At 38.7% G+C, this 24,393-nt stretch overlaps 1 protein-coding gene across 1 annotated transcript in view; it reads left to right on the top strand.

Annotated features, from left to right (window-relative positions):
* The window catches only part of SEMA3C (semaphorin 3C), a 122,402-nt gene that overhangs the window by 83,399 nt on the left and 14,610 nt on the right, over window positions 1–24,393 (top strand). The window contains exons 7-13 of the mRNA XM_005148381.4: window positions 788–907; window positions 1,978–2,120; window positions 4,174–4,288; window positions 5,458–5,527; window positions 8,177–8,321; window positions 11,759–11,981; window positions 21,113–21,201. Of these exons, the coding sequence (XP_005148438.1) occupies window positions 788–907; window positions 1,978–2,120; window positions 4,174–4,288; window positions 5,458–5,527; window positions 8,177–8,321; window positions 11,759–11,981; window positions 21,113–21,201 (905 nt within the window). The remainder of the gene's footprint in view (window positions 1–787; window positions 908–1,977; window positions 2,121–4,173; window positions 4,289–5,457; window positions 5,528–8,176; window positions 8,322–11,758; window positions 11,982–21,112; window positions 21,202–24,393) is intronic.

Genomic DNA, 24,393 nt, shown 5'->3' with positions numbered 1-24,393 from the left:
ATGATTATAATTATGTATAGGAATATTTATGCACACAAATACAGATATGCGTCCTAGCTGATGGACTGAGTTTTCAGCCCTGCACAGGGAGCAAAAGTTCATGGTTCTGTTAACGTAAGAGTTGCGTGTCTAATTCTGTTCAAGCATAATGACCCTATACTTAGAATCAAGCACATAAAAGGGAACAACTGTTGCTTCATCTTACTCAGAGTAAAGTTCAATAATATGATTGTCTGGCCTCTGCAATACTGAAATCAGCTTGAGGCTGCCTGGGGCAGCCTTGACAATACTGTTGGTAAAAGCTGCTGCTGACTCATTGACTGCAGTAGATGTTATGCCAGTTTGCACCAGCAATAAATTCAGCCCAGTCATTTTCTCTACTTCCATAAAAAAAAAAAAAAAGCTTTTTGAAGTATGTACTTTAAAAGTTGAATGTGATTCTGTTTGGTAACACTAGGCCGATTTTCCAGTGATCCTTTGCAGTGAAAGCTGAGCAGCCAAACTTCATATCAAAGAAAGCTTCACCACATATGCAATTCTGCTGCTGCATTTAATTATGCAGTTCCCTAAAGTCTTTAAGAAAAATCTGATGATTCTTGTGCATTCTAGATTGTGTCTTTGTAAATCAGAGGGAACTCCTATTCCCATGACCCAAAACTTATCTGTATGCACTCCTATGTAAATAAAGGGCTAACAAATTTAAAATAAAAATAGATCTGTAAATGTGGTTTTCCCAAAAGCCATAGCAATGCATTTATTTTTTCCCTTCCATTTCAATTCTTTGCAGATGAGGAACTTTTCTCAGGAATGTATATTGATTTCATGGGGACGGATGCGGCCATTTTTCGGAGTTTGACCAGAAGGAATGCAGTGCGAACTGACCAGCACAATTCCAAGTGGCTGAGTGGTGAGATCCTTTGTTTTACCAGAGCTTTTAATGGGTTTCACAGAGATTCTGCTCTGTTTTCTTTAAAACAAAAAGCTTGTCTTTTACAGAGCTTTTCTCCAAATTTAATTTATGAAGTTGAACCATAAGGAAATGTGCGTAAATACATTGTAGACAATGCACAGATGTAAAGGGTTTACTGCATGAGCTAGCCCTTAGGCCACCTCACCTGCTGGCTTTTTTTGCGTTAAGGTTCAACCAAACTGCAATGCACTTGTCAAGGGCAAGTGGTCACACAGTCTGACTTCTGGGGAAGTGCCTTCTCTACCTGTAATGCATCAAACACTGCCTTAAATTAGATGCTTAATTCTAGGGTTCAGTTAATTCAAACTGACCTACCTCAGAAGATTCACCACCACTTGCATTCAAAATGTGTGCAGCAGTGCTATGGGAGATGTGTGCAATGCCACATAGGTGGGCTTGCCAGGAAGGACTTTTTCACTGTCCATTATATGCTTGCTGTTAAGGATATAAATTATTTTGCTTTCCCCTTAGTGCTTTTTTGCTGTATTATGCATGTACACTTTGCTATGTTTATTGACCTCTGTCAAGAACTCAAATGCAGTTCAAGCATTTGTCTACCCTGCTTATCTTTTCCGTGGTGTCCTCTTATTTATCTGTCTTATTTGTTCCTTTCCCAATGAGACTTTTTAACGGTTTAATTTTATGTTTTGCCTCAATGAATCTTTCCTTAAGTGCCCCTCATAACACACTGATTCTTGCCTCTTCTTTCTCCCAGTCTATGAATCTCTGCAGTAATCCAATACTTCTGCTTCCGCATTTGAAACACTTTTCTAAAGTCTGCTGTGAGATAAAATGCAAGGATGCAAAAACTGAAGGCTAACAGCAAGAAGCCATTTACCTGGTGTTATCTGGTGTATATTGACAAGACTAGAGCAGTACTGGCACAGCAGTACCTCTATATTTGTTATATGATGTTTCCTTGAAGCAGTCACTAACTGTCAAATCATTAATTGCTTATACTGATACATCTTTTGGTTTCATCTTTTTGGTATACTGTTTAATTTCAGAGCCTATTTTTGTGGATGCTCATGTTATCCCAGATGGCACTGACCCCAATGATGCCAAGATCTACTTCTTCTTCAAAGAGAAACTCACAGACAACAGTGGCAGCACAAAGCAAATTCATTCCATGATAGCAAGAATATGCCCAGTAAGAACTATTTTGTTTGACAGGTTCTTGGACAGACTGCTAGTGTGACATGATAAGCTAAAACACTAAATGATTGAAAGGCCTTTGATTTATATTCAAAACAAATTTCCTGTTTCAGCTTCCACATTCATAATTAAGAAGATCTGTTACTAAACGCACGGCTAGGGCCCGAACATGTTATGTATTCTGGCTGTACCTATAATGATATGGAATTCTAGATTTGTGTATTTCTCTGTGTCAGAATAGTTACTAGTGTTGAATTTCCAGACTTTTTGTCCTTTGCCCAAATGAGGTACATTATTCGCTCAGGAAAACTGAAGTATAAGACAGCGAAGTCTTTCACAAACACACACACATACACAACACACAGAGACACACACACTCAAAATCCTTGAAACACATTGGGAATACTGGAGCCAACTTTTAAATGGATTAATTTAACTTTCAGTTATTGTTTTCATTTTTACAATATCTGTCCTTTCTGAGTTCTTGCACTGATGTATGTGTGAGTCTAATTTAAAAAATGTGTGCAGGAAAATGAAATTCAGGAGTTATGGCTACTCCTGTGCTGTAATTAATTTACAGTAACGGCTCTCAGTGTCTCTACTTCCTTTTTCATATCTGTAGTCAACTGTAGATGAAAAATTATTGAAGTAGCTCCTAACATATCTGGTGGAATGGATATTTTTTAAAGAGAGAAGAATTGTAAATGCACAATTATTGCTAGCCTTTTCATTCCTTCATTTGAAAAGGCTCGGGAAAACAATTGTGAGGGTTTGTGTAGTCTCTGTCTTTAATCTGAGTCTTCTTTAGAATTTGGTGCTCTGTGATGTTGTGTATGGGTGGGAGGGCATCTTCGGGATTGTGTTGAACTCTTTGTCTGGCATTACGATGAAGCATGTGATTTCTTTTATAATCCCCATTTTCTATATTTTTGTGAGGGTGCCTAAAGGGCTTTTTGGGTATTTTGTAAGAAGACATTTCATGCAATTATAGCTGTATTTGTTATTGTTACTGTTGTAATGAAGCCCAGATGATTTCTGAAAGACCTCAGCCTGTTTAGACTTACACTGAAGTCAGTGGCAGGATCCCAAAGGCAATGAAAATAAATCTGAGTCAGGCATATTTGTATACTTGTATACCATCATATTCATATATCAACGCCTTTGAGACTGGCCAACTATATTAGTACAATGGTGCCAAGAAAGACCCCCCAAAAGACTCCTTATAGGTTACCCAAAAATTTGTATTACAAACTCCAAGAGCACCAATGAGGTATGCACAGCATTCCACTGAAATCACATTTGTCTAGCTTCCGTGTTTCCTCATTTGACTGGTGAATGCCATAGATAAGAGCAGTATCTTCCAAACTGCCTAGCACAATGCCATGCAACAAAAGGGAAAAAGGAAACTTAGAAATGAGGAAGGAGCTATCCTGTCTGTGCTGCACCATCTGATTTAACAGTAACAGTTTCCACATTGCAATGGAGATGGGAAGATCCTAGAGTGAACTGACCAAGCCAGCTCTGGACCATGCTAGCAGGGCTTCAGCCATGCAAAACTAGCCTGAATCACGTTAGCCATCATTGCTGAATTTAGTGCAGAGCATATAACTCATGGGCCGGCGTGGCTTAATACATCAGATGTGGCAATACTGCTGTCACAACTGGAAGACACATCTCTCCATAGGATTATTAGAACTTTTAGAAATAGCATGGACTTCTCCATACTAGGTGTCAGTGAGTGATATAGACCTCCACAGTCCTTCCCAGTCATACCTACCTACAGACACTGTTACTGCATAAAATCTACTGCCCGACCCTCCCAAGAATGCTGTCCCAGCACAGAAACTGCTGAAAAAGCCCAGTTCTTGCTCTTCCTGTATCTGGGATGTTTGGATGAAGGGATTTGGTTTAGGCCTATTTTTTATATTTAATTTCCCAACATAATTTTCTAGTCATGAGTCAAATTAAGCTGAGGAAAATATGTAAAAGCCCAGTAAAACACAAGCTGTGTTGTATGGATTTTTTCTGAAAATAGTATTCTTTTCCAGAATGACACAGGAGGTCAACGTAGCCTCGTAAACAAGTGGACAACATTCTTGAAAGCAAGACTTGTGTGCTCAGTAATGGACGAAGATGGAACAGAAACGTATTTTGATGAGTTAGGTATGGCAATAAAATCCCTTAAAAGTTTTATCTATATCTCACACCCTGTGCATATTTAATTACTGAAGTTCACACAGCCCCTTTGTCAAGTCGTTGATGGTGAAATTTTGGCTCTAGGAATTCGTGATGAAATTCCCCTTGCAGTTTTATGACAGGAAATGTAAAAATCCTTATAAATCTCTCTGGGCGATAATCGTCAACTTTGAAATAAAAGTAATTAAACTTGACTATGTAAAGGAATTATATTTATAAAGAATTAATATTAGGAAGGGAACATGTGAGGGAAGTCTACTGTTATTTTGCTCTTGGTTAAGATTGTGGTAGAGGTTTTTTAATATTCATCTCCTTGAAAGTGTTTCTTATACCACTGTGTAACACATAGCTTTTCTAAAATACAGTTTTTCTTTTTTGATCACTGGGTAGAGGCCTCAATAGTTCAAAATAATACTAATAAATGCTAATAAGTTGTTTTCCTGACACCAGTAATAGTGCTGTCAATAAATACAGTTTCTCAGGATTCATTCAGCCACTTAGATTTTCAGTTCACCATGTGAAACACTGCGGATATCCAGTGAATGATCCATACAGCAGACACAATGGTGGCAAATTCAGTTCAGTGAGTAGGTACGATTTTTCATAGTGCAGTCAGTGAATACCTACACAGTGGGAGCTGGGAGGTTTATATCTCAGTGTCTTCACTGCAAAGCTGTGTATCATTCATATCATGTTGAAAATGAGTTAGTGAGGGCATCTGGAGTGTGTACTGGACAATAAAACACCTAATTGTCCTGCTTCGGATTAAATCAATAGGAACTCTTCATCTTTGACCTACTGCAACTTAAAGGTTTGCCTACTGTTAAACAACCTGCTGAAACAAGATCCAGCTGAGAGAAATGTGTGACATGGATCCTCAACATATTTGAAAATCTTTGCCTTCTGTCTTCATAAGGCTAGATAGCATGGAACTAATCTCCAAATCTGCTTCTGAATGTTCAAATGTTAGAAATATGCATATGGTCCATTCATGCGATAAGTCTGCTTTTCCCCGTTCAAGTCAGAGACAAAACCACTGTTGACTGTAGCAGGAAAAAAAGACATAAATTAAACTGGAAAATAAAGTTTTATTAGTATTCAAAACTCTTTTTTTCCTTTCCTTTTCTTTCTCACAGAGGATGTCTTTCTTCTAGAGACTGATAACCCCAGAACAACACTTGTGTATGGAATTTTTACAACATCAAGGTAATTGGGGAGATTCTGAAAAGGATTACCTTTCTGAAGTACCCAGTTTTCTATAATGAAAACTGAAAGTGATGGTTTGTGGTGGAGGCTGTGCTGTGCAATTTTGTATGTCTGCTGTCGCCATCATTTACATGCAGGAGTAATAGTCTCAGTATCACTGCTGTTGGTATCGATGTTAGAGCTATGCTGCTTGGTGCAAGCTGCTCCCTGACATACATTCCCTGGCACTGGGAAAACATTTCCGTGGAGAGCTATTTGTTATCGTTCAGCAGCAGAAAGCTAAATGACTTCAATACAGTGAACTCATGTGGCATCTGAAAGTACTTAACACCTCCTGAAGGACATCCAGCACCCTGAAGTATCAAACCAGGAATTCTTACATGAACTCATACAAATCATTTCCAGTCTCTCAGCTGGCAGATGACCACAGAGATGGCAAATGACCCATGTCGGCTTCAGCTGGCTACCTGCTTGCAGCCTTAAGCTGCCCATTATCAGTCAGTAGTATTCACTTATTATCCAGTTTAGAAAGCATTCAGTGAGCTCCCAATGACAGTGGAGATACTAGCTATGGCTTACTATGATGAAATTCTCCACAAAGATAGACCAACAGGTGGACCAACAGATTCTGCCATCTAATCTCTGCCTTTTCCTTTTGTCACTTTTCTCTGTAGTAGACAGCGTAGAAATAGTTGCAGCTTGTTGATTTCTGATATCCTGTATTATTTAGCTGTTATTACTTTCAAAAAAGTTTTCTGCCTTTTTTGTTTAATCAAATTAGCAAATTATTTAACTTATTACTAATAATTCCTGAAATTATAATTCCTACTGAAAATTCTTGCATGAAAAAATATGTTTTCCCAAAATGCTTTTCTTCCTTTTTTCATGTGGATCAAGGGATCTGCTCTCCCAAGTATGTGAATATGATGCTATAATATTTCATTGGGAGAAAAAGAATCCCATAACTTGTAAACATTTGGTGCTGTCTACATTTTATGCTTCCTACTACACAAACGGAGAAAATGCTGAGGTTATGCTTAGCAGTAAAACCACACTTATGATTAGGTTGTGAATGCAACATGCCTGAACTAGAAACACTTTTACCTAATCCTCCTGGTATTTCTGCAGTGGAAATGAGGTTTGAATCACGGGACCATATACAGTGACAACAAAGAGAAAACTCCACTTTTTCCGAGCTCTCAAGCTGTTTTCTCTCTTTATTGAGGTTTTTACCTCACACATTTCTGTTATTGTGAATCACACTGTCTGTGCATCCTTTCTCTTTGTTCAATATCTTGAATGGGTTACCTAGCTGAATACAGCAATTATAAGGATTTTTACTCCTTAACAGTTCCTTTAGCTTCATGTCTGTAGACCTCCAACTCGTAACGGTAGCAAGCGAGAAACATGCCAGCAAATAATTATCAGTATTTTTATCTAAACCATACAGAGGGAAACCAAGTAATATTAAAGCAAGTTATTTTAGTGGCATAATCTGCTGTAAATCTAACATAAATCATATGGAAATAAATTTCTTAAGACTTATTAATACCTACTAAAATTCCACAACTACCATAATTCACCTAAAAGGTTCTTCCTCTTAATCTATATACAACTGAGAGCAATGTGGATTGCACATTCCTTGTTTAGACATTATGTGTAATAATTTAGTTTTTTTCTAGAGTTTTTTTATTTTATCAATTGCAAACAGAGTTACTTGAATTATCCTCATACTGCAGTTAACATCAGGCAGATCTTTGACCATCTGGAGTTTCCACTTTGTTAGGATACATGTTTCAAGCCTTATATGCAGTGAGAGAAAAAAGGGAGTTAATTCACTACAGTCAATCTTAGCATCACTCTGGAAATTATTGCCTTAGTACCCTTCATCTTTAAGAGGTGATGGAGGCCATTCAGGGCTTGTGCTGCCTGAGACAATCTGAGACCATTGCTGAACCCAGAGTGGTGGAAAAAACAGGCACTTCTCATAAGTGACCCCCTAGATTCTATTCAGGAAACATCAAGCTTCAACCCTCTTGAAGAGGTGTTTTTAAGACCAGTTTTGTGGGTGGATTTGAGGACTCTATAGGAGGAATGCCTTTACAGCCACAACCTGTCCTTATTTTGCTTAGAAAAGTTGGGAACTGATTGTAACAATCTATCCAATTGTAATTGTACTGGATGTTTTGATTAATATTTTATCCATGTATTTAAAAGGCTCATGGAGTTTTTGTGGTTAATATACTGGTAGGGAGTTCTGGAAACCTGTGCTGAGCTTGGCAGTACGAAGTTTATAAAACTCTTGTCTCACTGAAGTCAGCAATATTTTTGGCATTGATATAACCGGGGCCAGATTATATTGCTTTTATATTGAACATTAGGAAATTTTCTTTTCCTACCAGTAGGGCAGCACCTTCCTTCCTTTTTTTATAGTTCAGTGTTCAAAAAGGTGCTAGGTCTCTAAGCAGTAATGGTGTGTATTGGGAAACTAGATTAGTTTATTTTTAAATGTATTAAATCCATGTTGTAGAAGCATTAAATTGTATTAAATATTTTATTTCAGAGATCTGTTTCATCCTTGGATCATGATGGAAAAGCTCTACAAAAATAGGCAGATTGCAATACTAACCTTTTCCTACTGTTTTTCAGCTCCATATTTAAAGGCTCAGCTGTGTGTGTGTATCATCTATCTGACATCCAGACTGTGTTCAATGGGCCATTTGCACACAAGGAGGGCCCAAACCACCAGCTGATTCCATATCAGGGCAGAATTCCTTACCCACGACCCGGCACCGTAAGTATAAGGATGTTTATGCAAGCTTGCCAATTTCTTGTCTGTGTTTAATCCATAAATAAATATTATTTATTCTGCGATAATGGACTGTATGTGACTATGACACTTAGTTACAGTTTCTTCCTGCTTCAGAATATTGTTTCCTCAACCACTGCCATGTTATTCTTGGTTCACCTCATGGAGGCTTATGAGGTATTCCAGATGGACCAAAAGAAATTGGGCAGCCCAATGGAAAGAGAAAATGAAAACTCAAATTTGGATTTGATGTGGTGACAGAAATTGTCTACATTTTTCAGATGTGCCAAGGAGCTCTGAATTTGAAGATAAATTCTTAGATTGTAGCTCACACAAAGAATAAAGGCAAAAGAGATTATTTTCAGATGATTATTGGTCATTGCTGGATTTCTGATCACTGGCTTTTCTGTGCTTCCTCAAAATTCAGCCACAACACAGTATCTTACAAGTATATTTTCTAAGCTGGGACTTGTTTGACTTTGCTTTATTTCACTGCCAAATAGTTTCACTTTTAAATGTATGCCACAAACTCTGTTTTTCACTTATGTCAAAGCATTTGTGAATATTAGGATGTGGATTTCTTTTTGCTGCTCAGAACTTGTATTCAGAGGGTTAACTATGAATAACCCTGCTTGTAGGCTATGGGGCATGTGCCTCTTTCCTCTGGAACATAGGGGTTTTGGCATCTTCTGGGATGCTGAACTAGACAGGGATGCCTTTTTATAGGATATGGAAAATCCTACTTTACTATTGCCTAAAGAGATACTAAGCCTCTGGACAAAAGTGAATGTTCATTGTGTCTCAGTACATCGGATAAACAGTGAAAAGGCTTCGGTATGGCTTCAGTAGGATTAAATAAAGCAATACATTCATTTGGCCATAATCAACTCTGGAGTGTTTGGCTGCCCTTCACTAAATACCAAAGGTTTCTTATTTCTTCCACAAGAAAACCTTACTTACGGAAAAAGAAAGGAAAAAAAATTACATAATTGGCACCTTGCTACTAAATTCAGTGATGTTTGAGGATAGTTTCCATTTTTCAGAGTGTACAGAAATAGTTATTGTACCTACAGCGTGTTGGGGAATAGGCTATAAATTAAAGAATTTTGTTTCCGTCTGCAGTCTAACTGCATGTTTATCAACTGTGAACATAAGTAGTGTATATCCAAGTCCTTGAATGAGGTGTAAAGGATATACATTCAATCCCTTCAGGAAAGGGATTGCTTATGGGGTGCTTCAGTAACATCTGTTGCTTGCCATTGCTTTATATGAGGGATAGCAAAAGAATTAATTGATTAAAGATGTTTGTTAAGGCTTTGCTAAGAACAATTATATAATGTAAGTTTTTAGGGTCATACTGGGGTGAACCATAGCATAAACAGTTTTGCAGGAAGTCACAAAAGTCTTACAATCTCCAGTTCAAGAATGGAAGGACTGAAAGTATCAAAGAAAGTCTTCTTTTAACTGAGCTGTGTGGGACAGGAAAGTTTAATTTGAACTGCTTGTGAAACAGAATCCCTCTGGAGAGGAACTGGGATCTGGCAGATCACTACCAAGTAGAATAATCTTGCTAATAGCCCACAGATTTATGAACATGGTTCGTTTTTCAACACTTGTTACTAATCTTAGCAGATAGCTCCATACATTTCCTGGAAGACTGTGGATGGAAGTGCCACAGAGGGAAGAAGCAGAGCAAACAAGATGATAAAACTGAAATTCTTTTGAGCAGTCTTAGAGGGCTAGCTTGTAGAGTCATTTCCAATTAAAACCATACCAAAACCCTCAAAATAAATCAAAGTCCAGAAGAATCAATTGCAAGGACATCGGATGGGAAGAGACCCATATCTGAGCTGAGTCCCGGTTCTTCTTCCTGAAGGTAACTGATGTCAGAGCAGTTTCTTTTAAAGAATTCCTACTAGACCTGTCCTATTTTGAATAAATAATTAACTCCTAATTGTGCCAGAAGATGATTCGAAAGCCTGGTGTTAGGCTGTAGTCTCCTCTCTACTTGGCTTCTGGTATTGCCCAAAAAATTATCAGGCTTACAAGACAGAACATCTTCTGGAAGCGAGGGTAGAAGGGGCACTCCTGCCTGATGGTTAGAGGGATCCCCTGGGAGGTGAATTCCCAGTTTCTAGCACTTGCTTGCATCAGGTAGGCTGAACACATGACTCATACATCCCCAGTGAGTTTTCTTAGTCCCTCAGAGTATGATTCATTTTCTGTAATTTTAGCCATCTAAAAGCAGGGCATCTAGTCTCAATTACTAGCTACAGAGGAAACCTAGATGTCTAACTAAGAATAAATGTCTGACTTTGAGACAGTAGAAGTCAGGTGAGGTAAATCTCTCCCTAAGCTACTAGCTATTTTTGTGTCTGTGGTTTTGGCTAGAAATTCCATCCTAGACATAAGAATGGTCCTCATCAAAATAAAGAAGTTTCCATGAAATGCTTCATATTGGAAAAACCACCATTTTCCAATTGGAAAAAATATCATGTTGAAACATTTCTGAATAGTTCCAATACTCTGAGGAGAGTTTTGCAGCTGAAAAGTCTGGTAATGGGGAAGAGAAAAGCTCAGGAGCAGCCATAAGTGAGGTAATGGTAGCTGAAAAAAGTCATGTAAATTAACATCCAGACTATTGTACCAGTTCCTGACATAGCTCCTGATTTCCCACAGTTTTCTTTTAGTTTCAAAACAATTGAGTTTTCTAAGATTGTTTTTATTTCCTCATGAGGTCCAGAATGCCTCAGGCTGATTGTTTGGATGGTTCTTCATGACATTTAAAGAAGCATCCAGAATGTTCATGGACCACTGTTATTTCTGGGGCATAGGGGAATCTATAGACAAGATCCTGTGAATGGTCAATCTTTTCAGATATAAATAAGTTGCCTGGGACACCTGCATCAACTCCATATTAGTGCTTTTTCAAATGAAGATGAGTCACAGGCCCTTTTGCTATCTCATAATCAATGCAATAGCTAGAGAGATATTGACCAAAGTACAGTTAAGTATCAGATTTTACCTTTTGCCTTTGTACTAATTCTGTAACAAACCAGGTGAAAAAGCTTGATATCTTCCCATACCAATCACTTGGAATTTTTTTTTTCAACAGGCAGTTTGGAAGCATAAAGAATGTGAAAATAGGTCCAGAAGTATGGATCTTTGCCATCAAGCTGAGTTTTGAAAATGCAAAAATACATTTGTGTTTGTTTTATTGGAATTGACGGGAGTTCAAAACAGAGCTATTCAAGCACTTCATTCCCTTTACTGGAACATAATTACTTTCAGTCAGAGTCTGAAGTGCTCTTTTGGGAGCTTACTTTGTCAACTCTCTGTCAATATTTGTAAATGACTTGGAGAAGAAAACTCTCTGAAAAGTGGTAAGTATTGTTAAGCATTACTGTGCATGTTTCTTACAGTGCCCAGGAGGAGCCTTCACACCTAATATGCGGACAACCAAAGAGTTTCCAGATGATGTTGTGACCTTCATCAGGAATCACCCTTTGATGTTTAATCCTATTTACCCAATACACAAGAGGCCATTAATCATCCGGATAGGAGCTGACTACAAATATACAAAGATTGCTGTGGATCGAGTGAATGCTGCTGATGGGAGATATCACGTCTTATTTCTTGGAACAGGTAGACAAACTTAGCAGCAGTTGTTCCCCCCTATAGCATTATAATTTGCAATCAATTCTGATTTGTGCAACTTACCATTCGTTTAAATATATGTCCTATCTACAAAAATGTCTGTAGTAACCCATAAATTACATTATTTTACTTTCTGTACATTTTTATGTTTACTATAGAGATTAATTATGTACAAGAGAGACAATGTATTCATAGGAATTTTGAGACAAAAATCTATAGTAGCATTTATTGTATTTAATCTAAATTGTAATACTTCTTTTGAATATGGTTTGCCTGCAACATGATTCCACATTAGAATTCGATGCTCTCTCACACAAGTAAAATTACCAAAGTCTGGCTTTGTATTGTTTTGTATGCTCTCATCATCATTATTTAATATATTCTTTATAAACTACTTCTGAAGAAAAACACAATTCATCAGGAGGATACAAAAGCAGAAATAATAACTCCTCAAAAGAAAAGGTGAAACAAGTAAAAATACGAAAGCACTTAGAAGAGCAAAAGAAACAAATGGAGTCTTAGCAGCAGTGGACACAGAATTTGGTCCAAGTATTCTAAAATTATTTCTAACTAACATAACCTACATTTTGTTTGTAGTTAAGTCAAATATGAATCTGGTCTAATGCTTCTGAAGTCTGCAGTGAACAGGTCAAGTGATTCTCATACTGATCAGTTTTGATCTTTTAAAATATTCAGATATGAATCACACTCTTCCGATTGAAGCAGACAGGCAGAGTGGTACTCTGGTTAGACCCTAGGATTCAGTCATGTCTGAAACTCCCACTGGCTTAACAGGGCATTATAGGTTGATAGGCACAAAGGCTAATCTTTTTTACTACAGGTGGTTTCAGGTAGAACAAAGGCAAAGAACTCTAGGAGAACAAATACATCTCTGAACATCAGAAAATAATTACAGAGATGGCTTGCATTACTTTTATGGTTCACATATTATTGGGGTCCTGGTTGTTTTCCGCTTATAGAATAACCATGTCTGCCAACAAACTCACATGGGGCTGGGAATAAACATCCTGTTATAATAGATTTAGGAAGCTGGTGCTAAAAAATGTCAGGCTTCTATAGTGGCAGGATTAAAGGGAACTCTCTTCACTCTTCTTATAAAAATCTCTCAACTATCAAAATCTGCAGGGCGCCCTTGTGCCAAAGGAGGGCAATTCCATGGTGTGTTGTGTTAGCAGAAGTGTATCCAGCCAACAGGTTACTGGAAAGGATTCTTACCCTGTGTTTGGCTCCTGTCAGGAGTACCATGTCCAGTTGTGGGCTCCCCAGTACAAGGAATATTTTGACCTGATGAAACAAAATCAGTTGAGGGTGGTTGAGAGAATTGTGTTTAAACAGAGAAAGCAAAGGGGAGATGTTGCTGCTGTTGACAACTGTCTAATGGGAGGGTACTACTAGCTAACAGGAAAAAAAAAGACATCTGGACTCATCTCAAAGTCAGGGTGAGAGGGATTGAACACAATTTACAAGTAGACATACAGGAAACGGTTTTCACCATAGGCATGATCAAACATTGGAAGAAGAACCTAGAAAGTCTGTGAATTCACCATCCTCAGAGATAGTGTGGCCAGCAAGACTATGGTAGTGATCATCCCCCTGTACTTGGCACTGGTAAGGCTGTACCTCAAACGCTGTGTTTGGTTTTGGGCACCTCACTACAGCTGAGGTGCTAGAGCGAGTTCGGAGAAGGGCAGCAAAGCAAGTGAAGGATCTGGAGAGCAAATCTTACGAGGAGCAGCTGAGGGAACTGGGGTTGTTTAGCCTGGAGAAGAGAAGGCTCAGGGGAGTCCTTATCACTGTCTATGATTACCTGAAAGGAGTTTATGAGTCCTTAAAGGACTCAATGTCCTTGTGTCAAACCTTTACCAGGTCACAATCTCCTGCACTGTGAATGCCTAGTATACTGTGGGGCATAGTAAGGGCAGAGGAAGCTCTGGGTAATGAATCATGTTAGGAATTTTAGCAGGTTTTGATCTGTGTATTTTTTGTATACTTGGCTGGCACTTGATAAATGAGTTTTAAGGTGTTCATGAGTATATCTTTGATCCTACTTGCAGACTAACAAATTAATTAGGACAAAGCCTTTTTCAAGGTGATTTTCATACACACACGCCCCAACCTGAAACTACATTGTATTTTAATTAATGCAGCTATAGTTCTTGACTTTGGGACCCTTGAGGGTTATTTTCCTGCTTTCCTACAGAAGAAAAGAGGTTTTGTATACTATTGTAGATATATCAGAAATGTAATTATTGTCCCTATTACTGTTACACAACTGCACAAAAAGTTAGGTTTCACTTTCTGTTAGCTTTATTCCTGTAAATCACTATGTTTAGCCAGACTAATAAGTTGAGTAGGTTAGTACAGATCTTTCAAACAAACATTCTATGCATTTCTTTAAATAATGGTGCCATTGTTCTAAAATCCTCTGCAAACACCTAATATTAATTAGAGGAAAATTCTATTAAAGATTAGTGGAAAAGATAAGGATATGTAGGTTTCCAACCAATATAAGATGCTTAATGTAGCAGTAGTAGTTAATACTGGAAATTTATTGAATACCTGAAATTCACATGGAATCATAATATTGATACATAGCACTTTAGTAATTCTGCAAGAGACAAATATAGATAATTTCACTTTATATTTTGATTAGCTTCTTACTGTTTATAAGTGATCAGTGTGGCCTCACACATACACCTCTCATTCATTAAAAACATTAACATACCTCGGCTTGTTAATCCTCTTTTATGCATCAGCACGGGATTCATTATAGATCAAACACATAAACTGCGGCTCTTGATACTTTCATTGCTTTATCTTCTGCATTACACTGGAGATGAGGGTCACTGTTTGCTTTCTAGCTGATTGGAGTGGAGGTAGTATTCTTCCTGAGTAGGTCACAGGACATTAATAGCTTCCAAGGTCTTCCTCAATAGAAACTGGTGCAATGCAAGTTACTGTATTTCTTAGCCCTTTAAAATAAAAGTGTTTTGAGTTTCAGTCACTGAGAGGAGAAATTTGTTTTCTTTATTCTGTGCTTGGGAGGATTCGATAGAGATATTAAGTGTCAAAAGGAATGCAGAGGAGATTTGCTTTGGTGTCAGTTCACCCCAGCAAATGCAAAAACCACATTGTATAGGAGAATTTCATGTGATAATTTCCTTGGGAGCCTGGAACCCCAGAGCCAGAGACAATGGGACTTGACACCTGGTGACAATTACACTCAGCTCAGATGATGAGTTACTGCTGCTGAACTGAGATGTTGCCAGCCATGTCTGTCACTGTCAGTGACCTGTCTCATGCTTGAAATTGGAGTGTTTTATGTCTTGCCAGATGCAGAGCACACAAAATATTTAGCTTTTCCTCTCATCCTCCTCTATAGACTTAGTAATAAATCAGTTCCTGAATGCAATTGAGGAATAACAGAAGAATAAAGCTCCAAGAACTCCAGTGGTTTTCATCATGCAGGCATGGCATAGGAGGGTATTGGCAGCTGTGTAATTTTTTCACATTAATGTGAACTAAAGTGTACTGTTGCCTTTGCACCCCCATATAAAAGTGTTGAGCTCACAGGAGCTGGTCCATGCCCAGAGTTAACACACTGCTTTTCTCTCTCCTTTGCCTACATAGCTAACAAAATTAATCCCACTGACAGCCATTGTTCTTGCAGCATTGCACCTGCTTTTTAAATGATAATGATCTCCTGTTTTCCCTATATTTTTCAACATGAAGACTCCAAAGCACTTAACAAAACTCACTGATTTTGTTAAGTCCACTCAAAGGGATCTCTTCACCCTTCTGAAATGAGCTGATTTAGAGTAACAAGCAAGTCTTTAATGGTAGAGGGCAGTGCTGCAAGAGAACAGTGCTGTATACCTCATCTTCCCAAAAAGAAACTGGAGGGATAATTTACCTGGATAGAATGTAATCTCTCATTTGCATATTTGACAAGGGTGATGCTGATGGTACTTTTTCCCTGTGCAATAGGTAATAACATATTCAGTTCAGGAATTTGGGGTTAGAATTCTGCTTTGAATATTCCATTTCTGTGGTAGGATGGGACTCAGTCCTGAAGTCTTTGATTCATCCTAAAGTTTTACTTTACTCATTGCAGTTACTTATAAAGAACCCAGGCTTTCAATGTTTCTGTTTATCCTTGGATAGATTGTTTTCCATCTGAGTTTTAAAGCAGCAGTAAAGCAGCATGAGAACGTTTTCCTGAGATTAATATTTATTTTTTAAGCATGCCACCTACTGCTTGCTGTACGAAAGCCTTCGGTCAAAGTACAGATTGCACAACTGAAAGATTATGCATGGGGTTTTTATTGCTCTTGGTGTTATGAAAATATTTAAATGTCTGGGTCAAACTTGGGTACATTAAACAGTGATGGGCACCAACAGGACTTTTTTCAGCCCCTTCCCATCAAGATAGGATATGTTTTTATGGAAAGAGATCTAAGCTTTTGCTATGAAAAGGCACGTCAGACTTGAGTGTGGCTCATTCAGTTGATTAGTCTGAGCCACATGCATCTGATGTGGCATGAGGTTCATCAATGTTTCATATTTTCTTTTCTGATGCAACGCTTATTTTCAAAGTCTGGATGTAGTAAGTGCCTTCAGAGCATAAGGTTGTAATAGTCGTTTTCATGGTGTTATATGATGGCTGTCTTTTTGGAAAACTAACCCTTGCTGACAACAGTTGCCTCTGGTAACGCAGTAGCCAAAATCATGCAATGAGCTACAGATTCTAACAGAAAGAGATAATCTGGTCAGAAAACCAGTTTTGCCTCCCATAGATTTGCTGGCTACAACTTCATGACTGTGAGCTTGGCAAGATGTTGTTGCACAACACTGTCACAACAGGTGGCAGAGAGAGCTTGCTTCTTCCTCTTGGTCAGTGTCTGAGTCATTCAAAACATTTCAGTGACCAACTCATCCAACTCTTTGCTTTGTTTTTCTCTGTGTAATGTTATTTGTTTTGCATCAGGTTTAACTCAGATCAGAGACCAAAAATAATTAAGTTGACATTAGGCTGAGAGGTACAACACAGAGTAAATATTTCAGAGGGTCTCAGACACACCAGGAAGCCTCCCTATGAAACTCCTGTAAGAATAACAATTCAGTGCTCATTGTAGTAATTTCTTTATGATGTGGAAAAGTCAGGGACATTATTTGTTGTTCGATTTGTGCATATGATGTGGCTCAGGGGTAGGTGGGTCCTGGCTGTCTTTGAGGATCACAATACTGACAACTTCAGTGTTTACTTAGGGGTGGGGAAAGAAAAGCTAGTCAAAATCCAGAGAACGAGGTTTAAACTCAGACCTGCAGATTCAGCCAAACACCTGTGCATTTTGCGTTGCTGTTCATTTGCATTGTTGATCATTGCCCATTGTTGATCATTGCCCATTGTCAGCCAGACCAGGAATTACTGTTATCAGGCATCGTCCAACTGGCATTAGTGAAGCTTAGCTGATTTATACCAGCCCAGAATCATGCACTGAATATCAAGGATTATTATTAATAATACTCATTATTATTATTATTGTTTGTCTCTTCCTTGTTCCTTGAATTATTTATTGGACCAATTTCCCTCTCTATTTTCAACTCTACATACTCTATACCATTTTTCAGTCTACAGGATGTTAAGCACTTTCCTCTGTTGCTGTTCCCTGTTTCCCAGTCCGCCCAGAGGGAACACGATCTCAGTAAGATTTTCTTGCTTGTCAAGCTGAGAGATCAGCAGTCACTCAAGCAGGTTTGAAACAGGAAAACATTATGAGTAGCTCACGTCCTCTTGACATTACCTTGAGAGAGATTCTTTTTCGTTTCTTCATTTGCCCTTAACTCACAGGCTGCTGGGCTGATGTGAGGCTGCAAACAGCTCCCAGTGAAAAGTCAGGGAAGTGGTGAGCATAAATCTGCTTCTTCACTTCATGCTTTCTAGTGGTGGATTAATATTCTTGAGAAACTATAGCTTTTTTCATGACTATGTGAAATCATAACAATGTTGAACTGTTTTCAAGTGAATATCTGTACGTAACAAGTAAATGGCCAAGGAAACCATTCTGTTCATTTTAATGTTTTTTACAGAATCAGCTTATCATTTCATACATTGACCTAAATGTGAAAAAATTTCACCTAAAGTTGTTTGCTGATCTGTTATGCCTGGCTTACAATACAAAAGATTATCTATTGTGAAATACACAGGGAAACAGCTCAGGCACTGCTACTTGCATATATCTCCTGCTGTGCACAGCACTGCATCCTTTCCAAACTTCCTTCTGACCCAGGGAATTCAGTTTACTGCCTTGCAATTAAAGAAAATAATCAAGTAAGTTTTTCAACACAACTCAGATGTACCATAAGGTTTCTGACATGAACATATGTAAGTAAGTTACTTAATTTGTCAGCTACTGAGCTTATAGTGGAGACATCAGTTCTACTAAGAAAGGAATAAGAAGTGTTTTTCAGGCATAAATATTTGCCTTTCATTTATTAAGGAAAAGTCTGAGCAACAGTAGAAAAACTGGTTTTAGAATTGGTGGAGGGCTATAACCTATACACCATGTATTGTTTGAAGTATGTTTATATGTATATACAGCTGAATGGAATCCCCTGCTTTAAGTGATTTTATTTAATGAATAGCTTTCTATTGCCTTATTTACCTAAAGTGAATATTTATTTTAAATGTTGTATTAAGTTTCCTTTAAAACAATGGAACATTCCTTTCTGAAAGGATATGTCTCTTATGGTACAATACTGAGTCAAAGCAAATGGTGAAATACTGAGTCAAAGGGAATGAATACCAAGGTAAACAGTCCTTAACTCTGTGTATTTTGCTGGGGTGTGACAAAAAGGTAGATAGGAACCTACTTTTCAAATAGGAAAGGTTATTAGGACAAGAAGGACTTGGCGTCAGGCATTATCAGTATTTTCTGTGCCAGTGGCCAGGATAAAATCTCCCCTCAGGTTCTGATTTCAGTTTGGGGCTATGCTTGGGAACTGAAGACAACTTAGGAATTTTAAATGTGTGGCATGTGCTAATGGATCATTGAAATAAACCGGTTCTCCAGAGGCTCAGCAGCCTCACATTCCTTTGCAGGTAAGGTCACTGTGAACATGCTTAGTGCCCTGTATGTCAGGGTTACAGGTAGCTGATGCTTAGCAGGCAGCTGAAAGAAAAAGCCACAAAAGGCTGCAGCTGTACCTTTTTTTATAGTATAATATTTAAGAGAGGACATTGATAAAAGGATGCAAAGAAGCAGAGGTAGACTGGACTTCAGCTTTGTATATTTGTGAGTGGTTTATTCCCTCTAGTAGGAGCAGAAATACACACACACATGCACATGCTTCTCCTTAGCTCCAACAAGAGATGCATCTGCAGCAGTTTAAAGCTTTGGTGGGTCCTGGCAGTTAGTAAATCTCTCTCAGGTTCTCATAGCTTTGCTAATACTGGCACCCAGTCTAGACCACAGCTGTGCTATCACCAAGATTTAGTTTCAGTAAAGTTTCTTCGGAAGGAACTAGTTTATCGTGCCATTGTATAATCAGAATAAATGTTCTCCATAGAAAAGCCTCATGAAAAATTCATGCCAAACCTGCCCTAAGCATGTACAATTAATAGCTACATATTTTAGAGTCTTGTCAGCATTCAATTTCTCTTTTGCTTTTTTTTTTAAAGACAAAATGCTGCTATATGGTCTCTGTGTGTGGTCAGTCCATTACAAATCAATATTCTGGCTTTGAACCTAATTTTTTAAAAATAAAATATATGATTATTTGCTAGCTTCCTCCAATGAAATAAGATGTAATTTATTTACTGCAACCAACTTGCCCTGCAGCTCCAGCTATGGAATTCAGTCACTGACCTTAAAGAAAAAGCAAAATTGCTTTTCTTAGTTTATGTTGTCTACATCATGAATTGCCAAACAGGAAGCTGATATTTCCTTCCCCAGTCACAAATTCATAAAAATACATGTAGATATTTACCTATATTGTGCTATATTAATGTTTTACTAACTGCACAAGTCTATATTGCTCATAAAACTTTTGAAGGCCAAACAGAATCTATACCATGTGGTCTCATTCTTCAGAATGCCATACTGAGCAAATAAATTCATTCTGCTCAGACTAATTTCCAGGCCTTTCAGGCAAGAGGAATTGTATGTCCTGTGTTTTCCAAGTAAAAATGCTTGCACTTGTGATTCTCCCTGTCTACATTTTCTGCCATATCCGAAGTGTTTCAGTGGCTTTCACAGCCTTCACAGATGGACCCCTCCATTGCATATATTCTTTCCACATAACAAATTTGGAAAACTAATCACGAGTATCCCTTTTATCTCACTCATCACATCTGCCGTGCAAAAACACTGCCATTGGCCCGTCCTTCTTACTTCTTTCTCCTTTGATCTGAGTGGTTTTGGGAGCATTGGAGCGGTGTTTTGAGAGGGCAACTGTGATAGGGCTACATTATCTTTACCTGGCTTTTCCTTATGGACCAAAATACTACTCCTACCAGTAAGTTATGGACTTGATTAATGTCTGCATTAATCCTGAAGAAAAAACCAACCTTTTGTCTTACTTTGTTTAGATATATAGAGAGTTATTATATAGAGAGTTATTCTTTGGAAGGTTTACAGTTCATGTCATCAGTTGTCATTTCACCTTGAATACGGAATATGAATATATATTAAATTCTGCAGTCACTCCCTTTTACCTGCTTTTATAGCCATGGATTTATCTGAGATCATTAGGATAGATACTGCATCTGTCTGCATGCCTGTACTGCAACTAGTACAGAAGATACTGATTTTCATTGATCTTTTTGGATAGAATGTTAACAGTAATGCTAGTTAGTCCAGTCTTACCATGACTTCCTCATGTTCATATATGAGAATAATATCATATATAGTATATCTATATAAGAAATCATCTCATGGTTCTTTCTGATCCCAAAACCCTAGAAATTACTGAACATTTCTTACCTTCCTCTGTGTCATAGTGTTTGCTTTGATGCTTTCTTTGCGTAATTAATAATAGTTAATCTGTTTTTTTACTTCTCTCTGTTAAACAGTCTCACTTTTTCTCATCCTTTCTAGATCAAGGAACCGTACAAAAAGTTGTTGTCCTACCCACCAACTTCTCTGCAAGTGGAGAACTCATATTAGAGGAGCTGGAGGTTTTTCAGGTTTGGCTTCCTCCTATTTTTACTCTTCCAATGTGTATGTTCACACAAACACTTTGTTCTAAGATACTTTGGCAAGGACAGCTGTGACGTGAAAAAAGATCCAGTAAATGTGCACACTGTCAGCTTGATACCCACCCAAAGAGGAATATAAGATGCCCATTGTTATGAAGCATGTAGCTAGCTTAAGTCTTTTTTCCCCCTCCTCTAAGTTGCTAAGTTTTGATGTTATACTAGCTAGAAGGATTTTGATAATCACATTTTTACAAGGTCATGTTATAGTAGCTGCCAGAAGGCAGCTTTTATCTTTGGCATCATGTATTGAGACTGTCGCTAATTACAGATGGAATCTAAAATTTTTGTACTTTGATTATCAGATAATCTTCCTGATTCTGAGCTGCAGAATGGAAGCAAACCAGTACGGTTTTTGCTTAACTCCAGTTCTTCAAAGCCACATGCCTCTCTAGTCAAAAAAGCTACAAGCTTAACACAAGTTGAAAAGAAACACAAGCTACACAGAGAAATAAGGGAATAGCCTCTGTCAATCACTCTGACATCCCAGGCACAGCTACAGGGTGGGCAGGGAAGAGATTCAGAGCAGCCCTGCAGAGAAACACTTGGGGCTGTTGGTCAATGACAAAATGAACATGAGCTGGCTTCAGTGTGCGCTTGCAGCCCAGAAAGCCAACCGTATCCTGGGCTGCATGAAAAGAACCATGGCCAGCAGGTCGAAGGAGGTGATCCTGCCCCTCTACTCTGCTCTCATAAGACCTCACCTGGAGTATTGTGTGCTCAACACAATATGTTGGTGTCCTCAACATAAAAAGGACATGGAACTGTTGGAACAAGTCCAGAGGAGGGCCACGAGGATGATTAGGGGACTGGAGCACCTCCCATATGAAGAGAGGCTGAGAAAGTTGGAGCTGTTTAGCCTGGAGAAGAGAAGGCTGTGTGGAGACCTCATAGCAGCCTTCCAGTATCTGAAGAGGAGGCTACAAGGATACTGGTGAGGGACTGCTCATTAGGGACTGTAGTGATAGGACAAGGGGTAAGACATTAAAATTTAAACAGGGGAAGTTTAGATTGGATATAAAGGGGAAGTTCTTTACTGTGAGGGTGGTGAGGTACTGGAACGGGTTGCCCAGGGAGGTTGTGAATGCTCCATCCCTGATGGTGTTCAAGACAGGCTGGATGAAGCCTTGGGTGACATGGTTTAGTGTGAGGTGTCCCTGGCCATGGCAGGGGGGTTGGAACTAGATGATCTTAAGATCCTTTCCAACCCTAACTATTCTATGATTCTATGACTTTGAATGTGCTATTCCTTAAAACATGTAGTCTCAGGTCAAATGGTGTATGCATCTATAAACTATATTAAGGGTTTTGTCATGAGCTTTTCTCTGTTTCATTGAAGCGATGCAAAAGGAAAATATAAGCTTTTTTATCTAGACAAGCAGCATTAACATTTTCATTAAGAAAATTAATACTTTCTGTGTTAACCCTCATGAAGGCATAATTAGTCTTCCTGGGTTTCTGTTGAAGACTTCCCAATAAGAAAGATATATGTGAATAATATTACCTAAAAAGTACCCTTCAACCAAGTATTACTTCCATTTACTGAAATGTAAATTAATACAGCAAGAAGATAGGTGAGCTGAGAAGAATCCTCACACTAAACCTAGCTTCTGAGCCATTGCACACAGATTTTTTAGCCTGAACCCTAAAAATCATGATATCATAACCTCAGCCATTGCAGTCTGTGTGGGCAATCTGACAGTATTTTGTTCTCCAAGAAAGCAGGCTGTGTATTAATAAATATCCAAAGTAAGCAAAGCACTAATCCCTTTCCAGAGTATAAGCAAGGAAAGGAGAATGTGACATCAGACCTAATGTTGTATTTGATCTTGAATCTGTAGATAGTCCATGAAATACTACAGCAGCTCTAAACTTAGAATCACAGAATGGTTGAGGTTGAAAGGGAACACCAGAGGTTATCTAGTCCAACCTCCCTGCTCAAGCAGGATCACCTAGAGCACATTACTTAGGCCTGTGTTCAGGCAGCTCTTGAATATCTCCAGGGAAGGAGAATCCACAGCATCTCTGGACAACCTGTTCCACTGCTCAGTCGCCCTCACAGTAAAGTTCTTCCTTGTGTTCAGGTGGAACTTCCTGTGTTTTAGTTTATGGCCATTGCCTCTTGTCCAGTCTCCTGGCACCATTGAGAAGAGACTGGTCCCATCCTCTTGACACCCTCCTTTCAATTTCACACTGATCAGATTCCTCCAGAGCCTTCTCTTCTCTAGGCTGAACAGACACAGCTCTCTCAGCCTTTCTTCATATGAGAGGTGCTCCAGAACCTAAATCATTCTAGTAGCCCTTTACTGGACTTGCTCTGGGAACTGCATATCTCTCGTACTGCAGAGCTCAGAAATGGACACAGTTCTCTAGGAGAGACCTCACCAGGGCTGAGTAAAGAGGGAGGATCATCTTCTTTGACCTGTTGGCAATGCTCTTCCTAATGTACCACAGATACCATTGGCCTTCTTGGCCACAAGGGCTCATTGCTGGCTCACGGACAACTTGTTCACCAGGATCCCCAGGACCTCCTTCTTAGAGCTGTTTTCCAACAGGTCACCCCCCCCCCCCGTCATGTCCTGATGCATGGGGTTATTCCTCACCAGGGGCAGGACCCTGCACTTGCCTTTGTTAAGTTTCAGAAGGGTCCTCTCTGCCCATCTCTGCAGCCTGTCTAGATCCTTCTGAATGACAGCACAGCACTCTGGGGTACCAGCCACTCCTTCCAGTTCTGTATCATCAGCAAACTTGCTGAGGAGGCACCCTGTCCCTTCGTCCAAGTAATTGATGAAAAGACAATCAATGCTGGACCCATTATTGACCCTTGAGGGACAACACTAGTTACAGATCTACAGCTAGACTGTGCCACTGATCAGAACTCCTTCAAGCCTTTGCAGTTCACATGATATGCATCCAGATTTTCTAGTCTTGGCCTCTCTGCTGTGCTTATAATCCCCTACAAATAGTTCTAGCCCACTGTTATGGCTTTCCTCTGTGACTGAACAAATGCTAAATCTTGAAAAAGTCTGAACATTTTTATTACCATCAATTTTATCATTTATTTGGGTGATAAATTGCTTCACTTGCTTAAGGCGATGAATGTGATACTTCCTTTTCCAGCTC

Source organism: Melopsittacus undulatus, chromosome 5 (assembly GCF_012275295.1).
Source record: "Melopsittacus undulatus isolate bMelUnd1 chromosome 5, bMelUnd1.mat.Z, whole genome shotgun sequence".
In the NCBI taxonomy this organism is placed as follows: domain Eukaryota; kingdom Metazoa; phylum Chordata; class Aves; order Psittaciformes; family Psittaculidae; genus Melopsittacus; species Melopsittacus undulatus.
The sequence above is the reverse complement of the archived record's forward strand: the minus strand, read 5'-3'. Positions and strand labels throughout refer to the sequence as shown.